Consider the following 23,842-nt stretch of genomic DNA (forward strand, 5'->3'; position numbering starts at 1 on the left):
CCTGTCGTTCCCCGCACGTTCCCCGCACAGCGCCCTCGTCTCTCGGCTCACCTGGCCTCTCCAGTTGCTCCCTCGTGTTCTAGGCTGCGTGCAGTCCCTAGGCCTTTGCTCATGCTGCCCCCTTCACCTGGGGCACCTGTCTCTCTCCCTAAACCCTCTGTCCACCTCTCACTCCTATTCTGTCTGTGTATCTATCTGTCTATCTATCTGTTTATCTATCCATCTGTCTATCTATCTATCATCTGTCTCTCTATCTCTCCATCTATCATCTATCCATCTATCATCTATCTATCTATCTGTCTATCTGTCTATCCATCCATCCATCCATCCATCTATCTTGAGACGGAGCTTCAGTCTGTCGCCCAGGCTGGAGTGCAATGGCACAATCTCAGCTCACAGCAACCTCCACCTTCCGGGTACAAGCGATTCGCCTGCCTCAGCCTCCCAAGTAGCTGGGATTACCGGCATGCACCACCATGCCCGGCTAATTTTTATATTTTTAGGAGAGAGAATTTCACCATGTTGGTCAGGCTGGTCTTGAGAACTCCTGGCTTCAGGTGATCCACCCACCTCAGCCTCCCACAGTCCTGGGATTACAGGCGTGAGCCACCGTGCCCAGCCTATTCTTTCTACAGACTTCTTTACACATGACCTTCACCTGGAGGCTTTTCCTTGATCCAAAACAGGTAAAGAATCCACTCAGAGTTCCTGGAAGGCCTGGGTGCATGTCCTTCATTGGGCTGATACATTATTAGGAGACAACATGAAACCCCCCATCTCCCCTCCAGAACGTGAGTCTCTGGAGGACCAGGCCCTGCCCCTGGCCCCTGCCTATCTCTCCGTCTTCCCTCCACACTGTCCAGCCTTCACACTGTGCACTCGCAACACACTGACCTCTGGCCAGGGCTCCACTTGCCCCGTTCCTTCTACCTCGGGGCCTTCGCACGTGCTGTTCCCTCTGCCTGGAAGCGCGTCCCTCCCACTGCCGTCTAACGTTGCCCCATCGTCTGGGTCTCAGTGGAGGCCGCACACTCTCAGGGAAGCCCCTCCTGATCTCGACTAGGCTACACCTTCACCCACGTCCCCACTGCCTGTTGTCACCATCAAAGCAACTTACCTAACTATTCAAATAATGCCTGCCTCTGCCCACCTGTGCTTTAAGACCAGGGACCGTGTTGGTCCTGTTCACTGCTGTGCAGTCAGTGCCTGGCACGTAGCAGGGGGTTAGAAAATGTCTGGTGGCGGCTGGAGGACTGAGGAGAGCCCCGAGCTGCAGCCCCGACGTCCCTGAGGGTCCCATGGGGCACAGCTCCCGGCTCTGCGGGTGGAAATCAGTATGCCTCTCCTTTCCGGAGACTGTGCCAGGCTCGAGAAGGCAGCACCCCAAGGGAGGGGATAAAGGCATTCTCTCTTCTAAAGGTACTCCGGCAGCGTTTGGCTGCTGCTGAGCGAGACACAAGGTCAGGGAGCGCCGAAGGGAACCCTGGAGGGTCACGAGTCCTGCTGGGCCGTGTCTAGAGCACAGTGGCAGCGCGCTCCTTGGAAACTCCTACCCTGCCTGGGAGGACACTTCATCTGCCTGGCATCAGAGGACAGGGAGGGAGAGGGACCGACCTCACCCACTGTGGGGGCCGCACGAAGGAGCTGAGCCCTCCCAGCGAAGGAGAGAAGTTAACTGTGGTGCCAAGATTCCTGCAAATCACGCAGGACTCCACTCTTCTCGGGCGTTTCAAATTAGTTTTTCTACTCCCCTTTGATGTTTCCGTTCTGTCCCCTGCAGGTTCGTAACATCTCATTACAAAGTATTTGAATTTAGTCCCATTTGGGAAACGCTGGCTCCCGTGATCGGCATGGGTTGAAGGACGAAGGGGCCTGTTTGGACTTATCAGACGTCGGAGACCCCCAGCCCCTCGGAGGGACAGGGAGGGGCTGGAAGGCAGCCGAGGCACCTGAGACCCCCATCTGCAGCCACAGTGGACAGTCGGTGGAGATGGCCTGACCTACCCAGAGCTGAGAGCTCACTAGGCTGAGGGATTGCAGGAAAACCAGGGCCGGGCACGGTGGCTCATGTCTGTAACCCCAGCACTTTGGGAGACCAAGGCGGGTGGATCACTTGAGGTCAGGAGTTCGAGACCAGCCTGGCCAACATGGCAAAACCCCCGTCTCTACCAAAAATACAAAAATTAGCCCATCGTGGTGGGCACCTGTAATCCCAGCTACTCGGGAGGCAGGAGAATCGCTTGAACCTGGGAGGCAGAGGTTACAGTGAGCTGAGATCGCACCACTGCACTCCAGCCTGGGTGACACAGTGAGACTCCGTCTAAAAAAAAAAAAAAAAAAAAAAAGGAAAACCAGGACCCCCAAGGGAAGAAACTGGAAGTGAGGAACTAGTGGGGTTCTCAGGAGAGCGCGGAGAAGGCCCTGGAACAGCTCTGGGCTGGTCGCGCTTCGGCCTGAGGGGCAGCTCTTCGTCCATTCGACAGACCTTTGTTCCCCCGTCTCACAGTGCCAGGCACTCGGCTATGACTGGGCATCCAGGGACCAAAGGCTCCCTGTCTTAAGGGACTTGCAGTCCTACGGCTCAGTGACAAGAGAGAAGGCACGTGAGGTGAGGTGGGTCCCTGCGGCCTTTTGTGATAGAAAGGACACAGGCTTAGGAGTCGGCTGCACCCAGGTGCGGGTCGCAGCCCTACCACCCACAAGTTAAGTGACGTAGGCAAGGAGCTCAGCCTCACTTTTCTCATCTGGGAAACGGGGATAAATTCTGCACGGTAGTTGAATGAGTGGATGGCTGTGTCCAGGGCCCAGAGTGTGGTGTGCATCCGACAGGCACTTCTCTGCAAACACCTCTTTCAGGGCTCCTGGGAATGAATCTTGCTAAAGACAGGAGAAGAGCAGGGAGGCCGCAGGAAGCGAAGGCCTGGGGGGCCCCAGAGGTACTCACTTGGCTCGAAGGGCAAGCTGCCGGTCATTGGGGCAAACCCACTGGTCATTCCCGCTGCCGAAGATGGTGTCGGCCATGGCTCGGAGCCCCCGGCTGGGGGAGGGGAGTCACATCTGAGATGAAGGAGGGAAGAAGCAAGAGTGCATCACTGGCTGGGGTACAGATGGCAGACGGGGTCTCGATGCAGTGAGCCCCTCCACCGCACCTCCATGCGTTGTCCCCATGGGTGCCTGGAATCTCACTGTGGGAACCGTCTCTCCAGCAAAAAACTGTTCCTCAAGACTCCTCTTCAGAAGGCTCATGATTCTGGGAGGGTGACCAGGTAGATCATGTGGCCGAGTGCCAAGAGTGAACGTGACTGGCATCAAAGGGTTAGACTCAGAAAGGAGAGGGCAGGCACACCCTTAGCAGTTTTCACCTCAGCCCAGGAGGCCATCTGTTCCCTGCCCCCTCCCAGTACAGCAGGGGCCAAACTGAGCACGTCACCCAGCAGGAGGTACTGGGCTGGGGGGTGATGGCCAGAGTAGAGCAGGGGCTGACCCAACCACGTCACCCAGCAGGAGGGGCTGGGCTGAGGGGTGATGGCCAGACAGGCTGAAACCCTACACCTCTCCCAAGCCTGGGGACCTGGCTCTCCTTCCCAACAGATTCACACCGATGGTCACAATGCCCTCGAGGGGAGGCAAGACGGCAGGGGGTGGCAGCTACAGCCAGGATCGCCACCCGGCACCGTGCCAAGGGGTGCCGCCCATAGACACTGCCATGAGCATGGCATCTGGGGATCCCGCAGGGAGGTGACCCTGCTCCAGGACCCCCGATGGGTCACCTGTGCACCATCTAGTGTAGCCGGCTTCCTCCTTGCCTCCAAGGACAGGATTATCTTTGGTGATCTATCGTGAGGACGCCGCACGTGCATTCTGAAGGGAGAGTGGGATGAGGCTGAGGGTATCTCAATCCCAGAGCAAGAATGAGGGGCTCTCCTGAGTCATCCACACTCCCCTGGTTGAATTCCAGCTGGGCCAGCGGTTCTCAAACCCAGGACCCCTTTACACGCTTAAAAAATATCCAGGTTTGAAATCCATTTGGCACTTCCTCAAAATGTTAAATACAGATTTACCATATGACCCAGAAACTCCGCTCCTGGTTACAGACCCAAGACATGTCCTCACCGAAACCTGTACACAAATGTTCTCAGCAGCATTATTCACAACAGCCAAAAAGTGGAAACAACCAAAATATCCACCGACCGATGAATGAGGAAACTGTGCTATTTCCGTACAATGGATTAGTTACAAGGGATTATTATTTGGCCACAAAAAGGAATGAGGTACTAACACCAGCTAAATCATGGACGAACCTTTAAAACAACCTAAGTAACAAAAGTCAGTCGTAAACGACCACGCACTGTATGATTCCGTTTATATGACGTGCCCAGAATAAGCGAATCTGAGAGGGAAGGTGATGAATGGTTATCGGGGCTGCAGGAAAAGGGGAACAGACTGCCAGTGGGTTCAGGACTTCTTTTTGGGGTGATAAAAATGTTCCGGAATTAGACAGTGGTGATGGTTACACAATTTTGTGAATATACTAAAACCACTGAACCGCATCCTTTAAAAGTGTGAATTTTATGGTCTATGAATTACAACTTCAGCACCAATACAGACCACGAAAAAAATGAATTATAACTCATTCATAGGCTGGACATGGTGGCTCATACCTGTAATCCCAGCACTTTGGGAGGCTGAACTGGGCAGGTCACCGGAGCCCAGGAGTTCGAGATCAGCCTGGGGAACGTGGTGAAACCCTCTCTCAACAAAAAGAACAAAAATTAGCTGGGCGTGGTGCATATCTGTGGTCCCAGCTACACTCGACCTCCTCCTGAGCCCAGGAGGTCGAGGCTGCAGGGAGCCACACGACTGCGCCACTGCACTCCAGCCTGGGTGACAGAGCAAGACTCTCTCTCAAAACAACAACAACAACAAAATGCTATAAAAAATTATTGAGGTCGGATGTGGTGGCTCAGGCCCATAACCCCAGCAATTTGGGAGGCCAAGGCAGGAGGATTGCTTGAGGTCAGGAGTTCAAGACCAGCCTGGCCAATGTGGTGAAACCCTGTCTCTATTAAAAATACAAAAAAAAAATTAGCCAGGCGTGATGGCACATGCCTGTAATCCCAGCTACTCAGGAGGGTGAGGCAGGAGAATCGCTTGAACCTGGGAGGTGGAGGTGTAAGTGAGCCGGGATCGTGCCATTGCACTCCAGCCTGGGCAACAAGAGTGAGACTCCGTCTTCAAAAAAAAAAAAAAAAAAAAAAAAGAAGACATTATTAAGGAATCCAGAATACATGGGCTATGACCACTGCTAGTTACCAGAAATTAAAACTGAGAAAATCTTTAAAATTTTGTTAATTCATTAAAAATAATAAACCCATTACAAGAAAAAAAAAAACCACCCCATCAAAAAGTGGGCAAAGGATATGAACAGACACTTCTCAAAAGAAGACATTCATACAGCCAACAGACACATGAAAAAATGCTCATCATCACTCGCCATCAGAGAAATGCAAATCAAAACCACAATGAGATACCATCTCACACCAGTTAGAATGGCGATCATTAAAAAGTCAGGAAACAACAGGTGCTGGAGAGGATGTGGAGAAATAGGAACACTTTTACACTCTTGGTGGGACTGTAAACTAGTTCAACCATTGTGGAAGACAGTGTGGCGATTCCTCAAGGATCCAGAACCAGAAATACCATTTGACCCAGCCATCCCATTACTCGGTATATACCTGAAGGATTATAAAACATGCTGCTATAAAGACACATGCACACGTATGTTTATTGCAGCACTATTCACAATAGCAAAGACTTGGAATCAACCCAAATGTCCATCAATGACAGACTGGATTAAGAAAATGTGGCACATATACACCATGGAATACTATGCGGCCATAGAAAAGGATGAGTTCGTGTCCTTTGTAGGGACATGGATGCAGCTGGAAACCATCATTCTCAGCAAACTATCCCAAGAACAGAAAACCAAACACCACATGTTCTCACTCATAGGTGGGAATTGAACAATGAGATCACTTGGACACAGGAAGGGGAACCTCACACACCGGGGCCTATTGTGGGGGGGAGGGAGGGGGGAGGGATAGCATTAGGAGATATACCTAATGTAAATGACGAGTTAATGGGGGCAGCACACCAACATGGCACCTGTATACATATGTGACAAACCTGCATGTTGTGCACATGTACCCTAGAACTTAAAGTATAATTTTTAAAAAAACCCTTTAGACGTGCACGATTTACATATTTTATGAAAAACTACACTTAAAAAGCAATTAGACAAATACATTGTTTTACATTTTTACAACTGTTTTTAATGTTTGGCTTCACAAAAAAAACAGCGGGACATTCATATCTGATTCTTCACTCACACATTTGTGACAGGTGGTTTCACTGAAGTCCATGAAGGACATCCAGACCCTCACAAACGTGCACGATGGCTGAAAAGAGGAGCACTGTTTTTTACTTTCCAGAAATTGTAGATATTTTTCTTTGATATTGCACCCAAACTCAACAAATGGTAGTTTCTTAAAGATTAGTTTCAATGCGGCATCTGAAACCACATCAATGAACTTCTCCTTTTCTGTACATTTGTGAGAGGATAAAACCCGGTCCCATTACTCTTCTTATGAAAAAACTTCTGACCCTGTGGATCTCCGGAAGGGAGTTGGGGGACCCCCAGAGAGGCCCCAGCTCAGAGAACTGCTTTTCTAGGCCAGGGCCACCGGTTGCCCTGACGACGCGCCGACCGCCACCACCTGACCACACGGGTCCCTCTACCCCAGGGACACGTCCAGGCACCTGCTCTTCCAGATCAGACCTGACCCTCCCCCGCGGGCTGCCTCGGCAAAGAGACCTGGACAGCCCCAGGCCCCAAATAGCCAAATGTGGAAACCCCATGGCCAGGCCCAGATCACCCGGGACCCCCCAGATGTAGGCTCCATCTTCTCCCCGATGAGGCTAATGGACAAGCAAGGAAAAGACAGGGTCAAAAGTGACACAGTCCTCAGACAACTTTAAACCAGTGCCCCATCCCAGCCTTTAGAGCACTACGGTTTGCTTTGCTTTGTTTTTTAAAAACTTCGGTTATCTTGTACTTTGCAGCCACACCGCCCCACACGGGTGTGGAAAGCACTATTCTGTTCAGAGTAAACATTCAAATACACTTTACAGGCTGAACGTAGTGGCTCACGCCTGGAATCCCAGCACTTTGGGAGACCAAGGTGGGCAGGTCACCTGAGCTCAGGAGTTTGAGACCAGCCTGGGCAACATGGAGAAACACCGTCTCCACTAAAAATACAAAAATTAGCCAGGTGTGGTGGCAGGTGCCTGTAATCCCAGTTATTCAGGAGGCTGAGGCAGGAGAATCGCTTGAACCTGGAAGGTGGAGGTTGCAGTGAGCCGAGATCGCGCCACTGCACTCCAGCCTGGGCAACAAAGCGAGACTCCATCAAAAAAAAAAAAAAAGAGAGATCTGTGAAAATTTGGCTTTTATGTGAACTTACTAGAAGTCCAGGAACAAGTCAACTCTCTTCCCGTGCCTCAGTTTCCTCGTCGGTACCCAACAGAGCTGTCGGACAGAACGACCGCCTCGGGTAATTTCAACGCCTGATTCTGACGCTGCTGAGTTACATGAGGGAGGCGAGGGAGGCGAGGGAGGCTGCTCCCACATGGGAGGTGGGAACTGAGCCCCTCCCCAGCCCAGTCCACAGGACAGAGGCGGCCACAAGAACTGTATCCTCCATGTCTCCACCCTTCTCACTGCTGTAGCTTCTGGGCAAAGGAACCACAGAGCCAAGCGCTGCAGAGGTCAAGGGAGACGGAAGGATGTTGCCTCCAGGGCTGGGGCCACGGGCACTGGCAGGGCAAGTTCATCGTCGATGGCAAGTCTGTGGCTGACCACGCTCACAGGGGTGGCCCCGAGCAGAGGTCGGACATGAGAACCCAGGAGAATTCGGGCCCTGGCTCTGGGACGGCTGTGCACCCCCACCCTGCCGTGGCTGGCACCTCCGAAGGCACAGCTGTCCTTCACTCGTACAGAGCAACCTTGGGACAGATGGTGCGAGAAGAACGGCAACTCGAGGAGGCACATTTTGGGAAACTGCCCACGGAGCCAGCTTCGATTCTCCAAACCTCTTCAGCCTGCACTGGCTGCCAGCTCCCTGACTCGGCACGGAGGGCCTCACCAGCCAATCCCCATGCCCAGCACCCGGCACCCCCTTCACCAGGGGGTAAACTGTACTCACCACCACCCAGCGCTCACCTCCCGGGCTCGGATGGATGGCGGGGACTCTGACCCTTCTCTCGTAAGAGCAGTGCCTTGTGCGTTAAACAGGGACCGTGCCCTTGTACTGATACACGGCCATTTGTCCTGAACAAAAATTAAACTGATGAGGGAACAAAATAGGGCCTTATAGAAGGTGAGTGGAAAAGCAGGGAGGGCAAAGCCCCAAATTCAGGAGGGAGGATGGAATCGGCCTGGGGAGCAGGGGCAGGAGGTTCTGTGGACAGGGCTGGTGGAGCTCTGAGGGGAGAAGAGGCAGGTTTTGTGGACAGGGCTGGTGGAGCTCTGAGGGGAGAAGAGGCAGGTTCTGTGGACAGGGCTGGTGGAGCTCTGAGGGGAGAAGAGGCAGGTTCTGTGGACAGGGCTGGTGGAGCTCTGAGGGGAGAAGAGGCAGGTTCTGTGGACAGGGCTGGTGGAGCTCTGGGGAGAGAAGAGGCAGGTTCTGTGGACAGGGCTGGTGGAGCTCTGAGGGGAGAAGAGGCAGGTTCTGTGGACAGGGCTGGTGGAGCTCTGGGGGGAGAAGAGGCAGGTTTTGTGGACAGGGCTGGTGGAGCTCTGGGGAGAGAAGAGGCAGGTTCTGTGGACAGGGCTGGTGGAGCTCTGAGGGGAGAAGAGGCAGGTTCTGTGGACAGGGCTGGTGGAGCTCTGAGGGGAGAAGAGGCAGGTTCTGTGGACAGGGCTGGTGGAGCTCTGAGGGGAGAAGAGGCAGGTTCTGTGGACAGGGCTGGTGGAGCTCTGAGGGGAGAAGAGGCAGGTTCTGTGGACAGGGCTGGTGGAGCTCTGAGGGGAGAAGAGGCAGGTTCTGTGGACAGGGCTGGTGGAGCTCTGAGGGGAGAAGAGGCAGGTTCTGTGGACAGGGCTGGTGGAGCTCTGAGGGGAGAAGAGGCAGGTTCTGTGGACAGGGCTGGTGGAGCTCTGAGGGGAGAAGAGGCAGGTTCTGTGGACAGGGCTGGTGGAGCTCTGAGGGGAGAAGAGGCAGGTTCTGTGGACAGGGCTGGTGGAGCTCTGAGGGGAGAAGAGGCAGGTTCTGTGGACAGGGCTGGTGGAGCTCTGAGGGGAGAAGAGGCAGGTTCTGTGGACAGGGCTGGTGGAGCTCTGAGGGGAGAAGAGGCAGGTTCTGTGGACAGGGCTGGTGGAGCTCTGGGGAGAGAAGAGGCAGGTTCTGTGGACAGGGCTGGTGGAGCTCTGAGGGGAGAAGAGGCAGGTTCTGTGGACAGGGCTGGTGGAGCTCTGAGGGGAGAAGAGGCAGGTTCTGTGGACAGGGCTGGTGGAGCTCTGAGGGGAGAAGAGGCAGGTTCTGTGGACAGGGCTGGTGGAGCTCTGAGGGGAGAAGAGGCAGGTTCTGTGGACAGGGCTGGTGGAGCTCTGAGGGGAGAAGAGGCAGGTTTTGTGGACAGGGCTGGTGGAGCTCTGAGGGGAGAAGAGGCAGGTTCTGTGGACAGGGCTGGTGGAGCTCTGGGGAGAGAAGAGGCAGGTTCTGTGGACAGGGCTGGTGGAGCTCTGGGGAGAGAAGAGGCAGGTTCTGTGGACAGGGCTGGTGGAGCTCTGAGGGGAGAAGAGGCAGGTTCTGTGGACAGGGCTGGTGGAGCTCTGAGGGGAGAAGAGGCAGGTTCTGTGGACAGGGCTGGTGGAGCTCTGAGGGGAGAAGAGGCAGGTTTTGTGGACAGGGCTGGTGGAGCTCTGAGGGGAGAAGAGGCAGGTTTTGTGGACAGGGCTGGTGGAGCTCTGAGGGGAGAAGAGGCAGGTTTTGTGGACAGGGCTGGTGGAGCTCTGGGGAGAGAAGAGGCAGGTTTTGTGGACAGGGCTGGTGGAGCTCTGGGGAGAGAAGAGGCAGGTTTTGTGGACAGGGCTGGTGGAGCTCTGGGGAGAGAAGAGGCAGGTTCTGTGGACAGGGCTGGTGGAGCTCTGAGGGCAGAAGAGGCAGGTTCTGTGGACAGGGCTGGTGGAGCTCTGAGGGGAGAAGAGGCAGGTTCTGTGGACAGGGCTGGTGGAGCTCTGAAGGGGGAAGAGGCAGGTTCTGTGGACAGGGCTGGTGGAGCTCTGAGGGGAGAAGAGGCAGGTTCTGTGGACAGGGCTGGTGGAGCTCTGAGGGGAGAAGAGGCAGGTTCTGTGGACAGGGCTGGTGGAGCTCTGAGGGGAGAAGAGGCAGGTTCTGTGGACAGGGCTGGTGGAGCTCTGAGGGGAGAAGAGGCAGGTTTTGTGGACAGGGCTGGTGGAGCTCTGAGGGGAGAAGAGGCAGGTTTTGTGGACAGGGCTGGTGGAGCTCTGAGGGGAGAAGAGGCAGGTTTTGTGGACAGGGCTGGTGGAGCTCTGAGGGGAGAAGAGGCAGGTTTTGTGGACAGGGCTGGTGGAGCTCTGGGGAGAGAAGAGGCAGGTTTTGTGGACAGGGCTGGTGGAGCTCTGAGGGGAGAAGAGGCAGGTTTTGTGGACAGGGCTGGTGGAGCTCTGCGGGGAGAAGAGGCAGGTTTTGTGGACAGGGCTGGTGGAGCTCTGGGGAGAGAAGAGGCAGGTTTTGTGGACAGGGCTGGTGGAGCTCTGAGGGGAGAAGAGGCAGGTTTTGTGGACAGGGCTGGTGGAGCTCTGAGGGGAGAAGAGGCAGGTTTTGTGGACAGGGCTGGTGGAGCTCTGAGGGGAGAAGAGGCAGGTTCTGTGGACAGGGCTGGTGGAGCTCTGAGGGGAGAAGAGGCAGGTTCTGTGGACAGGGCTGGTGGAGCTCTGAGGGGAGAAGAGGCAGGTTCTGTGGACAGGGCTGGTGGAGCTCTGAGGGGAGAAGAGGCAGGTTTTGTGGACAGGGCTGGTGGAGCTCTGAGGGGAGAAGAGGCAGGTTTTGTGGACAGGGCTGGTGGAGCTCTGGGGAGAGAAGAGGCAGGTTCTGTGGACAGGGCTGGTGGAGCTCTGGGGAGAGAAGAGGCAGGTTCTGTGGACAGGGCTGGTGGAGCTCTGAGGGGAGAAGAGGCAGGTTTTGTGGACAGGGCTGGTGGAGCTCTGAGGGGAGAAGAGGCAGGTTTTGTGGACAGGGCTGGTGGAGCTCTGAGGGGAGAAGAGGCAGGTTATGTGGACAGGGCTGGTGGAGCTCTGAGGGGAGAAGAGGCAGGTTTTGTGGACAGGGCTGGTGGAGCTCTGAGGGGAGAAGAGGCAGGTTATGTGGACAGGGCTGGTGGAGCTCTGAGGGGAGAAGAGGCAGGTTTTGTGGACAGGGCTGGTGGAGCTCTGAGGGGAGAAGAGGCAGGTTTTGTGGACAGGGCTGGTGGAGCTCTGGGGAGAGAAGAGGCAGGTTTTGTGGACAGGGCTGGTGGAGCTCTGCGGGGAGAAGAGGCAGGTTTTGTGGACAGGGCTGGTGGAGCTCTGGGGAGAGAAGAGGCAGGTTTTGTGGACAGGGCTGGTGGAGCTCTGAGGGGAGAAGAGGCAGGTTTTGTGGACAGGGCTGGTGGAGCTCTGAGGGGAGAAGAGGCAGGTTTTGTGGACAGGGCTGGTGGAGCTCTGAGGGGAGAAGAGGCAGGTTTTGTGGACAGGGCTGGTGGAGCTCTGGGGAGAGAAGAGGCAGGTTTTGTGGACAGGGCTGGTGGAGCTCTGAGGGGAGAAGAGGCAGGTTCTGTGGACAGGGCTGGTGGAGCTCTGAGGGGAGAAGAGGCAGGTTCTGTGGACAGGGCTGGTGGAGCTCTGAGGGGAGAAGAGGCAGGTTTTGTGGACAGGGCTGGTGGAGCTCTGAGGGGAGAAGAGGCAGGTTTTGTGGACAGGGCTGGTGGAGCTCTGGGGAGAGAAGAGGCAGGTTCTGTGGACAGGGCTGGTGGAGCTCTGAGGGGAGAAGAGGCAGGTTCTGTGGACAGGGCTGGTGGAGCTCTGAGGGGAGAAGAGGCAGGTTCTGTGGACAGGGCTGGTGGAGCTCTGAGGGGAGAAGAGGCAGGTTCTGTGGACAGGGCTGGTGGAGCTCTGAGGGGAGAAGAGGCAGGTTCTGTGGACAGGGCTGGTGGAGCTCTGAGGGGAGAAGAGGCAGGTTCTGTGGACAGGGCTGGTGGAGCTCTGAGGGGAGAAGAGGCAGGTTCTGTGGACAGGGCTGGTGGAGCTCTGAGGGGAGAAGAGGCAGGTTCTGTGGACAGGGCTGGTGGAGCTCTGGGGAGAGAAGAGGCAGGTTCTGTGGACAGGGCTGGTGGAGCTCTGAGGGGAGAAGAGGCAGGTTCTGTGGACAGGGCTGGTGGAGCTCTGAGGGGAGAAGAGGCAGGTTCTGTGGACAGGGCTGGTGGAGCTCTGAGGGGAGAAGAGGCAGGTTCTGTGGACAGGGCTGGTGGAGCTCTGAGGGGAGAAGAGGCAGGTTTTGTGGACAGGGCTGGTGGAGCTCTGAGGGGAGAAGAGGCAGGTTTTGTGGACAGGGCTGGTGGAGCTCTGGGGAGAGAAGAGGCAGGTTCTGTGGACAGGGCTGGTGGAGCTCTGAGGGGAGAAGAGGCAGGTTCTGTGGACAGGGCTGGTGGAGCTCTGAGGGGAGAAGAGGCAGGTTCTGTGGACAGGGCTGGTGGAGCTCTGAGGGGAGAAGAGGCAGGTTCTGTGGACAGGGCTGGTGGAGCTCTGAGGGGAGAAGAGGCAGGTTCTGTGGACAGGGCTGGTGGAGCTCTGGGGAGAGAAGAGGCAGGTTCTGTGGACAGGGCTGGTGGAGCTCTGAGGGGAGAAGAGGCAGGTTCTGTGGACAGGGCTGGTGGAGCTCTGAGGGGAGAAGAGGCAGGTTCTGTGGACAGGGCTGGTGGAGCTCTGAGGGGAGAAGAGGCAGGTTTTGTGGACAGGGCTGGTGGAGCTCTGAGGGGAGAAGAGGCAGGTTCTGTGGACAGGGCTGGTGGAGCTCTGGCCACTTCCTCAGTAAACTGGAGAGACGCGATCCCCAGGGCCAGATCTGTCTCTGAGGTACTCCCAGCTGGGACAGGTAAGAGGCCGGAGGAGAAGGGGGGTGTGTGTGTGCGTGTGTGTGTACGCTGTGTGTGTGCGTGTGTGTGTGTGCAAGCTGCATGTGCGTGTGCAAGGTGTGTGTGCACGTGTGCCTGTGTAGGGTGTGTGCGCACATGTGTGTGCATGTGTGTGCGTGTGTGTATGTGTGTGTGCACATGGGCAGGGTGTGTTTGTATGTAGGGTGTGTGTGCATGTGTGTGTAGGGTTGTGTGCGCGTGTGTGCAGGGTGTGTGCATGTGTGCACGTGTGTGTAGGGGTGTGTGTGTGCAGGGTGTGCGCGCGTGTGTGTAGGGGTGTGTGTGCGCGCGTGTGTGTACAGGGTGTGTGTGCATGTGTGTGCGTGTGTAGGGGTGTGTGTGTGCGTGTGTGCGTGCACATGCGTGTGTGTGCAGGGTTTGTGTGTGCATGTGTGCACGTGTGTGTGTAGGGGTGTGTGTGCACACGTGTGTGTACAGGGTGTGTGTGTGCGTTTGTGTGTGGGGGGGGGTGTGTGCATGTATGTGTGTGTAGGGTGTGTGCGTGTGTGTGCGTGTGTGTGTGTAGGGTGTGTGTGTGTGTACATGAGCATGTTCGACGAGCCCACAGGCCAAGGCCGCGGCTGGGGAAGGCAGGCCCATCGAGGGGAGGGGGGACATCCCTCCCAGGAGTCCGCCCCGAAGTCTTCAGTTCGACATGAAATTTCCATTTCTCCTTCCCCGCTGGACTGTGGCTCCCCAGAGGGTCCCTACGTCGTCCTCCCTCCCTCCCTGATGCCCAGCACCGGGCCTGCTGCAAAGTAGGTGTTCAGGGAATATCCATTTAATTCAACTGCATTTCATCAGAGAGATGTGGCCTTCCCCAGACAAGGAAGAATTCAGAAAACCACCCAGACGCGCTCAGAGCAGACAGTCGGGCTCTAACCAGGCTCTGCGACTGGCTGGCTCATAAGCCTCTTATTCCTCAGATTCCCCACGGGGTCGTCAGCCTCACGGCAGCTCCACCTGACAGCTGGGCTTGCTCCTGGCTGCGGGCTGGTGCCCCCCGAGCCTCCTCTGGGAAGCTGAGACCTCCTGGTGCCACCTCGACCCTGACGGGCGACAAGCTGAGCAGAGGCTGCACTCAGGCCGGCCGGCCCGGCAGGCAGATGCTCCTGAGCCCCTGGTAAAACCCCACAGTACGGGACTAGGAGGGCCCAAGCGGAACAGGGAGGGGAACACGAGTTGCCTGGTGATAATTTCCTGAGAAAATTCCTAGGGGACAGAGGTTCATCAGCCCTGAGACAGATCCGTAAACACAACCCCTTCCTCCAGGGGGATGCAATTCTCTCTCTAAAGTTGAGAGCTCACCACCCCGGGCGTCAGTCACTGCAGACACCACTGCAGATACCACCACAGACATCACCGCAGACACCACTGCAGACACAGAGATGGCCATGAGAGCTCACCACCCCAGGCATCAGTCACTGCAGACAAAGGCCACAGCCACAACCATTATGCAGCCTCACGCGGTCGCTCCTGGGGGCTGTGGGATATTCATCCCAAAAAGAAAACGCCTTAAATTCAGGTGCCAGCCACCCCGATGACGACTCTCAACACCTTAATGTAGCACCTTCCAACCTTTCCTAGGCATTACGTACAAATCCTAAATAAAACTGGGTTTTTACTACATACACTGCTTGCTGGTTTTTTTAACCACATTGTACTTTTCCCACACTATGAAAGTTCTTTAACAATAGGATTTTAAACGGTAACTTGGTATTCTGAATACAACAGGCTTTACCATCTTCCTGTGGGGGGCACACGGCTTGTTTCCAATTTTCCTCATACACTTTTTAAGTGTATTCTTTGAGATACCTTTTCCACAGCCACTCAGAGCTGTCCGCGGCAGGCCTCATGCTTGCCCTCTCCAAAGTGCACCTAGAATTGTCCGCCACAAAAATTCTGCTGGCGGCAGCCGCGTCTTGGGAGCCTAATCTGTGGCTCTCCGATTAGATGGTTTCAATAAGGTCACAATCCTCTAGTCACAAAAAACAAACAAACAAACAAACAAAGTCTATTCTTCGCAAACAGTTGCATCTACTGACAAGAAGCCTTCTATCTCCTCAGCAGCAGTTGTGGGCTCAGAGGCTGGTAAAGCCAGCACCGGCTTGAGAGCCCTGAGTGACCCCGTGGCTGGGGCCGGTCACGTGACCCTCCTCCAGCGACTCTTCTCCGCCCCACTGCGGGTCCCGAAAACGTGCCTCGGGAGCTCGTTCCCGTCCGCACTAGGAGGCAGCGTGAATAGTCATCACTCCAGGAAAACTGGCTCAACCCTGACCTTCCAAATCCCGCCACAGCCACAGCACAGTAAGGAAAGCACCAGCCTCCTGCTGCCGTCAGTCTCTGACACACATCAGACTGAAAGACACATCCGGGGGCAAAACCACCTGCCTCCAAGAAGCCTGGAAACACCCCGGAGTCCCCCGCGCGTCCGCTGCAACGGGACAGGGACAGGGACAGGGAGGGGGACGGGGCGACCATCCCACCACGTGCGGCTTCTTCTCCCCACACCTTCCCCCAGGCCGCCATCGCTCCCCACCTTACACCCTGGCATTTTCACCGCCTCCATCTCGTTTCACGGACACGTTCGGATGTAACTGAGCCTTCACACTCCCTCGGGTACGGCACGAACGAGCGCGCTTTCGTCCAGCCACAGGGTCCCACCGTGGGGAGAGTGGGCAGCAGATCCCAGCTCCTGAGACCCGCGGATCTGCTTGGCCGGGGTCTGCCTTGAAGTCACGCGCATGAGAGACCCCCAGAGAAACGCATTCCCACGGGCACGGCCACGCTGTGACTCGGGGGCGACGGTGGCAGAGGAGGCCCGGGGATGAGGGCGCAGGTGTCCGGCACAGACCGTCTCCATGGTGAGAATGAAGGAAATGATGCAGGGCGCACAGTGGGAAAGAGGCAGCGGATGGAGGGGCTGAGGGAAGCCGCTGTGCCTAGGAGGGACAGCCCCGTGCAAAGGCCAACACGGGCCACCAGCCGCTGCAGGACGCCAGTTCCTGTTGGCCACAGAAAGAGGGTTCAGGTGTGTCACACCAGGGGTGGCTGGTGCCCTCTGAGCCCAGAGCAGCAGAACTGCCCGGCCAGCCCATAGACTGAGGAGGCGTAATAAATGGAGGCGCAAACCCCCAAGTTTGGTAATAAATGGAGGCACAAACCCCCAAGTTTGGTAATAAATGGAGGTCGCAAACCCCCAAGTTTGGTAATAAATGGAGGTCGCAAACCCCCAAGTTTGGTAATAAATGGAGGTCGCAAACCCCCAAGTTTGAGCAGGTATGCTTGTCACACAGTGTTACCACAGCAACACATAACGGATAAAAATGGCATCTGGCAGATAAAATCCCAACCCTGACCTCAGCGTCCAGAACTATTCAGAGTTTGATTTTCCACTTGTGGTACAAATGCCAAAAGACCAGACGAGGGAGGCAAACAGGAGACGCGAGAGGCAAACAAAACGCACTCCCCACCCTCCCGGTGCCACAGGAAGGACCCGCGGAGAGGGCCTGGAGCCTCCCCAGGTGCCCGGTGCCACAGGAAGGACCCGCGGAGAGGGCCTGGAGCCTCCCCAGGTGCCCGGTGCCACAGGAAGGACCCGCGGAGAGGGCCTGGAGCCTCCCCAGGTGCCCGGTGCCACAGGAAGGACCCGCGGAGAGGGCCTGGAGCCTCCCCAGGTGCCCGGTGCCACAGGAAGGACCCGCGGAGAGGGCCTGGAGCCTCCCCAGGTGCCCGGTGCCACAGGAAGGACCCGCGGAGAGGGCCTGGAGCCTCCCCAGGTGCCCGGTGCCACAGGAAGGACCCGCGGAGAGGGCCTGGAGCCTCCGCAGTGGCCTCTGCAGGGCTGGAAGAGAGGCTTCGTCCCAAATGCTAAATCTGGCACCCAGAGGGCTGGGTTGAAGAGGGGTTGGAGGCGGCCTCCGGCCTCCGTAGGAAAGGACGCTGTGATCTGTGAGTCACGTCTGCCCCCTGCGTGGAGGGGGTGAGTCTGCCATCCCGCCAGGGCGCTGTGCCTCGGCCAGGGCGACAGGGAGGAGACGGGTTTAAAGGAGGGAAAAGAAGCCGGGACAAATATAAAAGGATACTTGCCACCAAGCCGGTGTGTCCCGAGGCCTCGAAGACACCGTGTGGGAGCCTCCGTTCAACACCAAGGTATTAACATCCCAGGGAACCCTTAGCAACAGCCCTGACATCTGCTCTGTTACTACGATACGGGAAACACGAGGAGAGCAGCAAGATAAGGTGAACCCAGACGTCACCATTTCCTCCACCTGCCAGGCCGCGTTGGGAGGATAAAAGACTCAGAGAGGGAGCCTCAAAGGCCTGTCTAAACCCCAAAGGTACCACTTACTCGGAGACATCACGGGCTGATTATGCACCGAGCAGGTTCGAGAGGATTCTGGAGTTGAAACAGGAGCCCTGGGGAAACCAGTGTCTGACACAAACGTCCTTCAAACTCCCCCATCCCCGGGCTCCCTGCCAGGCCTGCCTGCTGGCGGCGGCTCCCCCTCCTCCCAGCAGCTCCCCCTCCTCCCTCCCCCTCCTCCTGGCGGCTCCCCCTCCTCCCAGCACCTCCCCCTCCTCCCTCCCCCTCCTCCTGGCGGCTCCCCCTCCTCCCGGCTCCGACTCTCCTCCTCCCGGCGGCTCCCCCTCCTCCCAGTGGCTCCCCCTCCTCCCGGCTCCGACTCTCCTACTCCCGGCGGCTCTCCCTCCTCCCAGCTCCGACTCTCCTCCTCCCGGCGGCTCCCCCTCCTCCCTCCCCCTCCTCCCTCCCCCTCCTCCCGGCGGCTCCTCCTCCTCCCAGTGGCTCCCCCTCCTCCCGGCGGCTCCCCTTCCTCCCAGCTCCGACTCTCCTCCTCCCGGCGGCTCCCCCTCCTCCCAGTGGCTCCCTCTCCTCCCGGCGGCTCCCCCTCCTCCCTCCCCCTCCTCCCTCCCCCTCCTCCTCCCAGTGGCTCCCCCTCCTCCCGGCGGCTCCCCCTCCTCCCAGCTCCGACTCTCCTCCTCCTGGCGGCTCCCCCTCCTCCCAGTGGCTCCCTCTCCTCCCGGCGGCTCCCCCTCCTCCCAGCTCCGACTCTCCTCCTCCCGGCGGCTCCCCCTCCTCCCAGTGGCTCCCTCTCCTCCCGGCGGCTCTCCCTCCTCCCAGCTCCGACTCTCCTCCTCCCGGCGGCTCCCCCTCCTCCCTCCCCCTCCTCCCTCCCCCTCCTCCCGGCGGCTCCTCCTCCTCCCAGTGGCTCCCCCTCCTCCCGGCGGCTCCCCTTCCTCCCAGCTCCGACTCTCCTCCTCCCGGCGGCTCCCCCTCCTCCCAGTGGCTCCCTCTCCTCCCGGCGGCTCCCCCTCCTCCCTCCCCCTCCTCCCTCCCCCTCCTCCTCCCAGTGGCTCCCCCTCCTCCCGGCGGCTCCCCCTCCTCCCAGCTCCGACTCTCCTCCTCCTGGCGGCTCCCCCTCCTCCCAGTGGCTCCCTCTCCTCCCGGCGGCTCCCCCTCCTCCCAGCTCCGACTCTCCTCCTCCCGGCGGCTCCCCCTCCTCCCAGTGGCTCCCTCTCCTCCCGGCGGCTCTCCCTCCTCCCAGCTCCGACTCTCCTCCTCCCGGCGGCTCCCCCTCCTCCCTCCCCCTCCTCCCTCCCCCTCCTCCCGGCGGCTCCTCCTCCTCCCAGTGGCTCCCCCTCCTCCCAGCTCCGACTCTCCTCCTCCTGGCGGCTCCCCCTCCTCCCGATGGCTCCCCCTCCTCCCGATGGCTCCTCCTCCTCCCGGCGGCTCCCTCTCTTCCCAGTGGCTCCCCCTCCTCCCAGCTCCGACGCTCCTCCTCTCTTGCCCAGACAGGGGCAAGTCTTCCTCATCTGCCTTGGAACCTGCTGGGGCTCCCGGTGCCCCTCTTCACGTGCAGCCAGAGGTCCGGCTGTGTGACTCCCCCACTCAAACACCTTCAGTGGCTCCCCACTACCAAGGAAGAAAGCCCAAGCTGCCCTCAAGGCCGTCCATGATCTGGCACAAACCACCTTCCATTCTAGCAGCCACCTCACCCCTCTGCAAAACTGGCGCTCCAGCTGCCCAGCCTTGTCTCCGGCACCTCTCACCTGGAACGCCTTTGGTTCACGCTGTCCACCTCCCCCAGCTGCGGGTGGCCCAGCAGCACCTCCCCTGGGAACTCTCTGGCTCCCCCCATCTGGCCCCCGTTCCGATTGAGCCCACCTCCCTCCCATCGGCACTTCATTCTGCCCGCATCCCGGGGTCTTCAACCGTTACCCCGATGCCCAGACACGGTGGGTGTCCAGTACTCCTCAGGGGACTAACTGAACCATCAAGAGTTTGCCACTCACCAGAACTGTGTAATCAGTCAGGCACCAATAATTCTTTCTGAGACAGCATCCTGCTCTGTTGGCCAGGCTGGAGTGCAGTGGCACAGCCGTAGCTCCCTGCGGCCTCCAACTCCTGGGCTCAAGTGATCCTTGTGTCGGCCTCCCAAGTCGCTAGAACGACACGCCTGGCTAATTTTTAAATTTTTTGGTAGAGACAGGGTCTTGCTCTGTTGTCCAGGCTGGTCTCAAACGATCCTCCTGCCTCAGCCTCCCACGTAGCTGGGACTATGGGAGTACGCCACCACGCCCAGCCCGCCAATAAAATCTTGCCTTAAAAAGCGCCTCACGGAATAAGGTCCAGCCTCGCTGGCCTGAAATTTAAGGCCCAGCAGTGTGAACCCATCACTTCCTTCACCTGCCTCTTTCCCCCTGCCACACCTGGGCTCTCTACGGACCCTCCAGCCCCTGCTGAGACTCCCGCAGCCTTTCTTGTCTGTGCTCTTTGAGGAGCAGCGACCCCGGACATGCTGCCCAGGACCCCGTCCGGGGGCCGCCCCACTTGGTCACAGAGCTAAGCGTCTGCTACTGTCCTCAGCAGGACCAACAACAGCACCTTTCAGTTTCCCTGGCCTCGTTCGTCAAACACGCGCTGGGTGCTGACGAGGCACCAGGTCCTTGCCCAGCAGCTCAGTCTCGCTGTTCGAAGGCTGGGCGGGGTTGTTCTCCTTTGTACCCCGCAAGGCCTCGCATGGGGCACACGTAGGAGGTTTCACTGAATCCTGTGGGGTCTTTTTTCACCGAGGAAAGTAAATCCTTGGGCATCTTTAATGACAGGCAACTCCCCCTCCAGTGGACCCCAAATCCCTACTCGTCTCTTTGTCTAACTGTTACTGTTCTCCTTCCCAGACAGAAACGCCCTGCAAAGCCTCCAACCCAAATGGTATGTGAAATAACCTACTTCTCCCCCATCTCGTTTCAAGTGCCAGCCCTCAGCTTTTAACAGCCACAGCTCTGCCTACGTGTCCCCAGAGGCATAGCTTGCATTTGTCTCTTCTGAAAGGCCTGAAACAGGGTAGGTAGAACTTCTGTATCAAGGCAATCATGGAGCTGAAGGCAGCAACAGCAAGGTAACCAGGCTGGGCGTGGTGGCTCGCACCTGTGATCCTGGCGCTTTGGGAAGCCAAGGTGGGAGGACTTTTTGAGCCCAGGAGTTCAAGACCAGCCTGGGCAACAGAGCAAGGCTGCGTCTCTACAGAAAAATGTAGAAATTAGCCGGGCACGTTGGCATGCACCTGTAGTCTCAGATACTCAGGAGGCTGAGCAGAAGGATCACTTGGGCCCAGGAGATGGAGGCTGCAGTGAGCCATGATCGCGCCACTGCACTCCAGCCTGGGTAACAGAGCAAGACTCTGTCTCAAAAAAAAAAAAAAAAATGTACAGGCTAACGAGAGAGAGAGAGAGAGAAGAAAATGAAATTCAAACTTAGTGCAAAGGTGACCAGAATAATACGTAGGTACCCGTGGCCCCTGGGCTCTCTCTGCCTAGAACACGCCCAAGTCCTCCCGGGCTGCGGGCACCGGGCTTGGGACGGGCAGTGTCGAGTGTTCAAGCTCTTTGTCTTTGAATGCAGAAATGCAGGCCTGCTTCCGTTTACGTGATTTATGTGGGTCTGGAACGTCCCAGGCAGGCGGAATCTTTGCAGAGGAAACCTGATTTCAGCTCCCACCTGGGAGCTGCTTGTTGCAGGAGCCCGAGAGAAACCTCTCCATGAAGCAGAGAAGCTTCTGGGGAAAAAAGAAGGCCCACCCTCCTCACCTGCCTGAAAAAGTCCCCGTCCTCGGGTGTGCGGAGTCCTCGGGTGTGCTCCAGGTCCTGGGGAGCAGCGTCCCACACCCCTGCCTCCCCCAGCGGCCTCTGCACTGCCCAGCCCAGACTCCAGCTCCCAGGTGGCTCTCCGCAGGCCCTGCCCGGTACTTCTCCAGCCTTCCTGGCCCCACCTCACCAGAGCCAGGGTTTACTTACAGCCAGCAGCCAAGGCCATTCCCGGCTGACCTCGCCGGCTATCTGTGGGCCCAGCTGTCTCCTCTTACTCACAGAAACACAAACAGACGTTTCTCTGTTGCAACTCCAGGGTTAGGCACTGCCCTGCCTGGGAACCAGCTGTCCGGTTCTCTGCACACTCCCCATTCTCCTGGCAGACGCTAAAGCTCCAAATAAGTAAGGGTGCCCATAAGGAGGCCAGCTGAGGGCTCAGGCAATAGTGGGGGACCTAGAACACGGCTTGGGACTGAGAAGGCGGGCAGGGAAAGGGTCAGACACAACCACTGGCACTTAGCTAGTTTTCAGGGCTTCTAGGAGGAGCCCTCAAGTTAACAAACGTCCCTACACATGCTCAACCTGACCCTGCGCTACCAAACTGGGAGGGGGGAAGCCACCTTCATGGGTGCTGCCCACCTGCCAGGTGCCGCTACTGGCCGGCCAAGTGGAATCATCACAAGCCCAAGACGCAACCATCACTCCTTCCAGAAAAGAAGAAACCAGCTCGAGAGGTGCAGCCACTTGCCCAAGACCCCGTAAGCCGGCACCAGGTGCCTGGTTTGGCCCAACGGAGCTGGGCTGAGCCCAAGTGCTTTCTATCCCCCTCCGCCTCCCAAGGCACTGGGTTGCAGGTGTGGTACCCAAAGAAAGCAATACGCCAGGGTATTCTCCGAGCACCTGCCCTGCACCCAGCAGCTGGGAGCAAGGAGTTCTCAGAAACTGAGTTGTGCAGTAATTGGCCAAAGAGGAGCTCTGAGAAGAACTGGGCCGGGGCAGCCTGAAGGGGACGGCAGAGGAGATGGGCTGGATGTTCCCCGGGGCAGGCGGGGCTGGGATGAGAGGTGCGAGGCCTGTGGGACCTCGGTCAGCAGCCTCCAGCGCCGCTGTTATCCCACCCTAGGCCCTCAGAGCAGAGAGGCACAAAGGAGCTGGTGTGGGAGGCCTGGGGCATTTTCAAAGACAGCCCCTGCTCCCCACCAGACCCACTGCCTGAACCAGGTGTCACCCAGACCTCAGTCACCCCACAGTCCTAAGGGGTACCCCGGCTCCAGGCTCCCCAGCTCAGACCCGCCCAATCCTGCCATCAGACAGGCTCTCCAAAGGCCCTGCTCCACCCAGACACCTCAAAATCAAGCCCAGGGTCCTCATCCGGGAGTTCACGGCCATCCACAGGCTCCACCCTGCCATGCCATATTTGTCTCCAAACAAACACCAGGCATCATTCCTTATGCCCAGGCTCAGGTCTCCCCACACTCCATACTCACTGCCCCCACCCAGGCCTCCCCCATCCACGCTCACTGTCCCCCACACAGACCTCCCCCCATCCACACTCACTGTCCCCACTCAGACCTCCCCCCATCCTCACTCACTGTCCCCACCCAGACCTCCCCCCCATCCTCACTCCCTGTCCCCACCCAGACCTCCCCCCATCCTCACTCCCTGTCCCCACCCAGACCTCCCCCCATCCTCACTCACTGTCCCCACCCAGACCTCCCCACATCCTCACTCACTGTCCCCACCCAGACCTCCCCCCATCCTCACTCACTGTCCCCACCCAGGCCTCCCCACATCCACACTCACTGTCCCCACACAGGCCTCCCCACATCCACACTCACTGTCCCCACCCAGACCTCCCCACATCCACACTCACTGCCCCGGGCTAAAGCAAGCGCGGCCTCGTCCTCAGAAGCACATTGTTTTTACCTCTTCCCAGAACTTCCCAGTTTCTGGTGAATGTGTCTGACCTCTCCTACTGGACCGAACACTCCCGGAGAGCAGGGTGCCTCCTGCCCAGATGGTACTGACAACATGTGGCACTAAAACAGGACTGAGAGCCCGGAAATAAACCCATACATCCGTGTTCAACTGACTTTCCACAAGGGTGCTGAGACCATACCACGGGGAACGAACAGTCTTTTCAACATCTGCTGGGACAAGAGGAGCCACGTGCAGAAGGATGACGTGGACCCCGAGGTCACACCATTGTCAAATTTAACTCAAACAGATCAAACCTAAAACAAGAGCTAAAACTATGAAATTCTTGCAAGGAATGTTGGGGTAAATTTTCATGACTTCAGATTTGGCAATGATTTCTTAGATAGGTATCATCATGTTTTGGTGTCATGTAAGATTTGCTTATGATTTCTTAGATGACACCATACATGACAAAAGAAAAAAGAGACCAATTGGACTTTTTATCATAATTTTTTTGAGACAGGGGTCTTGCCATGTTGTTTAGGTTCATCTCAAGCTCCCGGGC

The 23,842-nt window shown here is 57.5% G+C and overlaps 1 protein-coding gene across 41 annotated transcripts in view; it reads right to left on the bottom strand.

Annotated features, from left to right (window-relative positions):
• RPH3AL (rabphilin 3A like (without C2 domains)) overlaps positions 1-23,842 on the bottom strand; it is a 200,417-nt gene that overhangs the window by 128,702 nt on the left and 47,873 nt on the right. For 33 of the 41 annotated variants that reach the window (XR_012425084.1, XR_012425087.1, XR_012425085.1 and 30 more), the window contains exon 2: positions 2,945-3,057. Coding sequence is in view for 35 of the 41 variants with exons in the window: in XM_074018161.1 (XP_073874262.1) it covers positions 2,945-3,021 (77 nt within the window). In the remaining 6 variants the exon portion in view is untranslated. Of the gene's footprint in view, positions 1-2,944; positions 3,058-17,602; positions 17,653-21,360; positions 21,541-21,567; positions 21,652-23,842 lie in introns of those variants that run through there. The other 8 variants (XM_074018163.1, XM_074018156.1, XM_065532564.2 and 5 more) reach the window with 3 other exon arrangements.

Source organism: Macaca fascicularis, chromosome 16 (genome assembly GCF_037993035.2).
Source record: "Macaca fascicularis isolate 582-1 chromosome 16, T2T-MFA8v1.1".
NCBI lineage: Eukaryota > Metazoa > Chordata > Mammalia > Primates > Cercopithecidae > Macaca > Macaca fascicularis.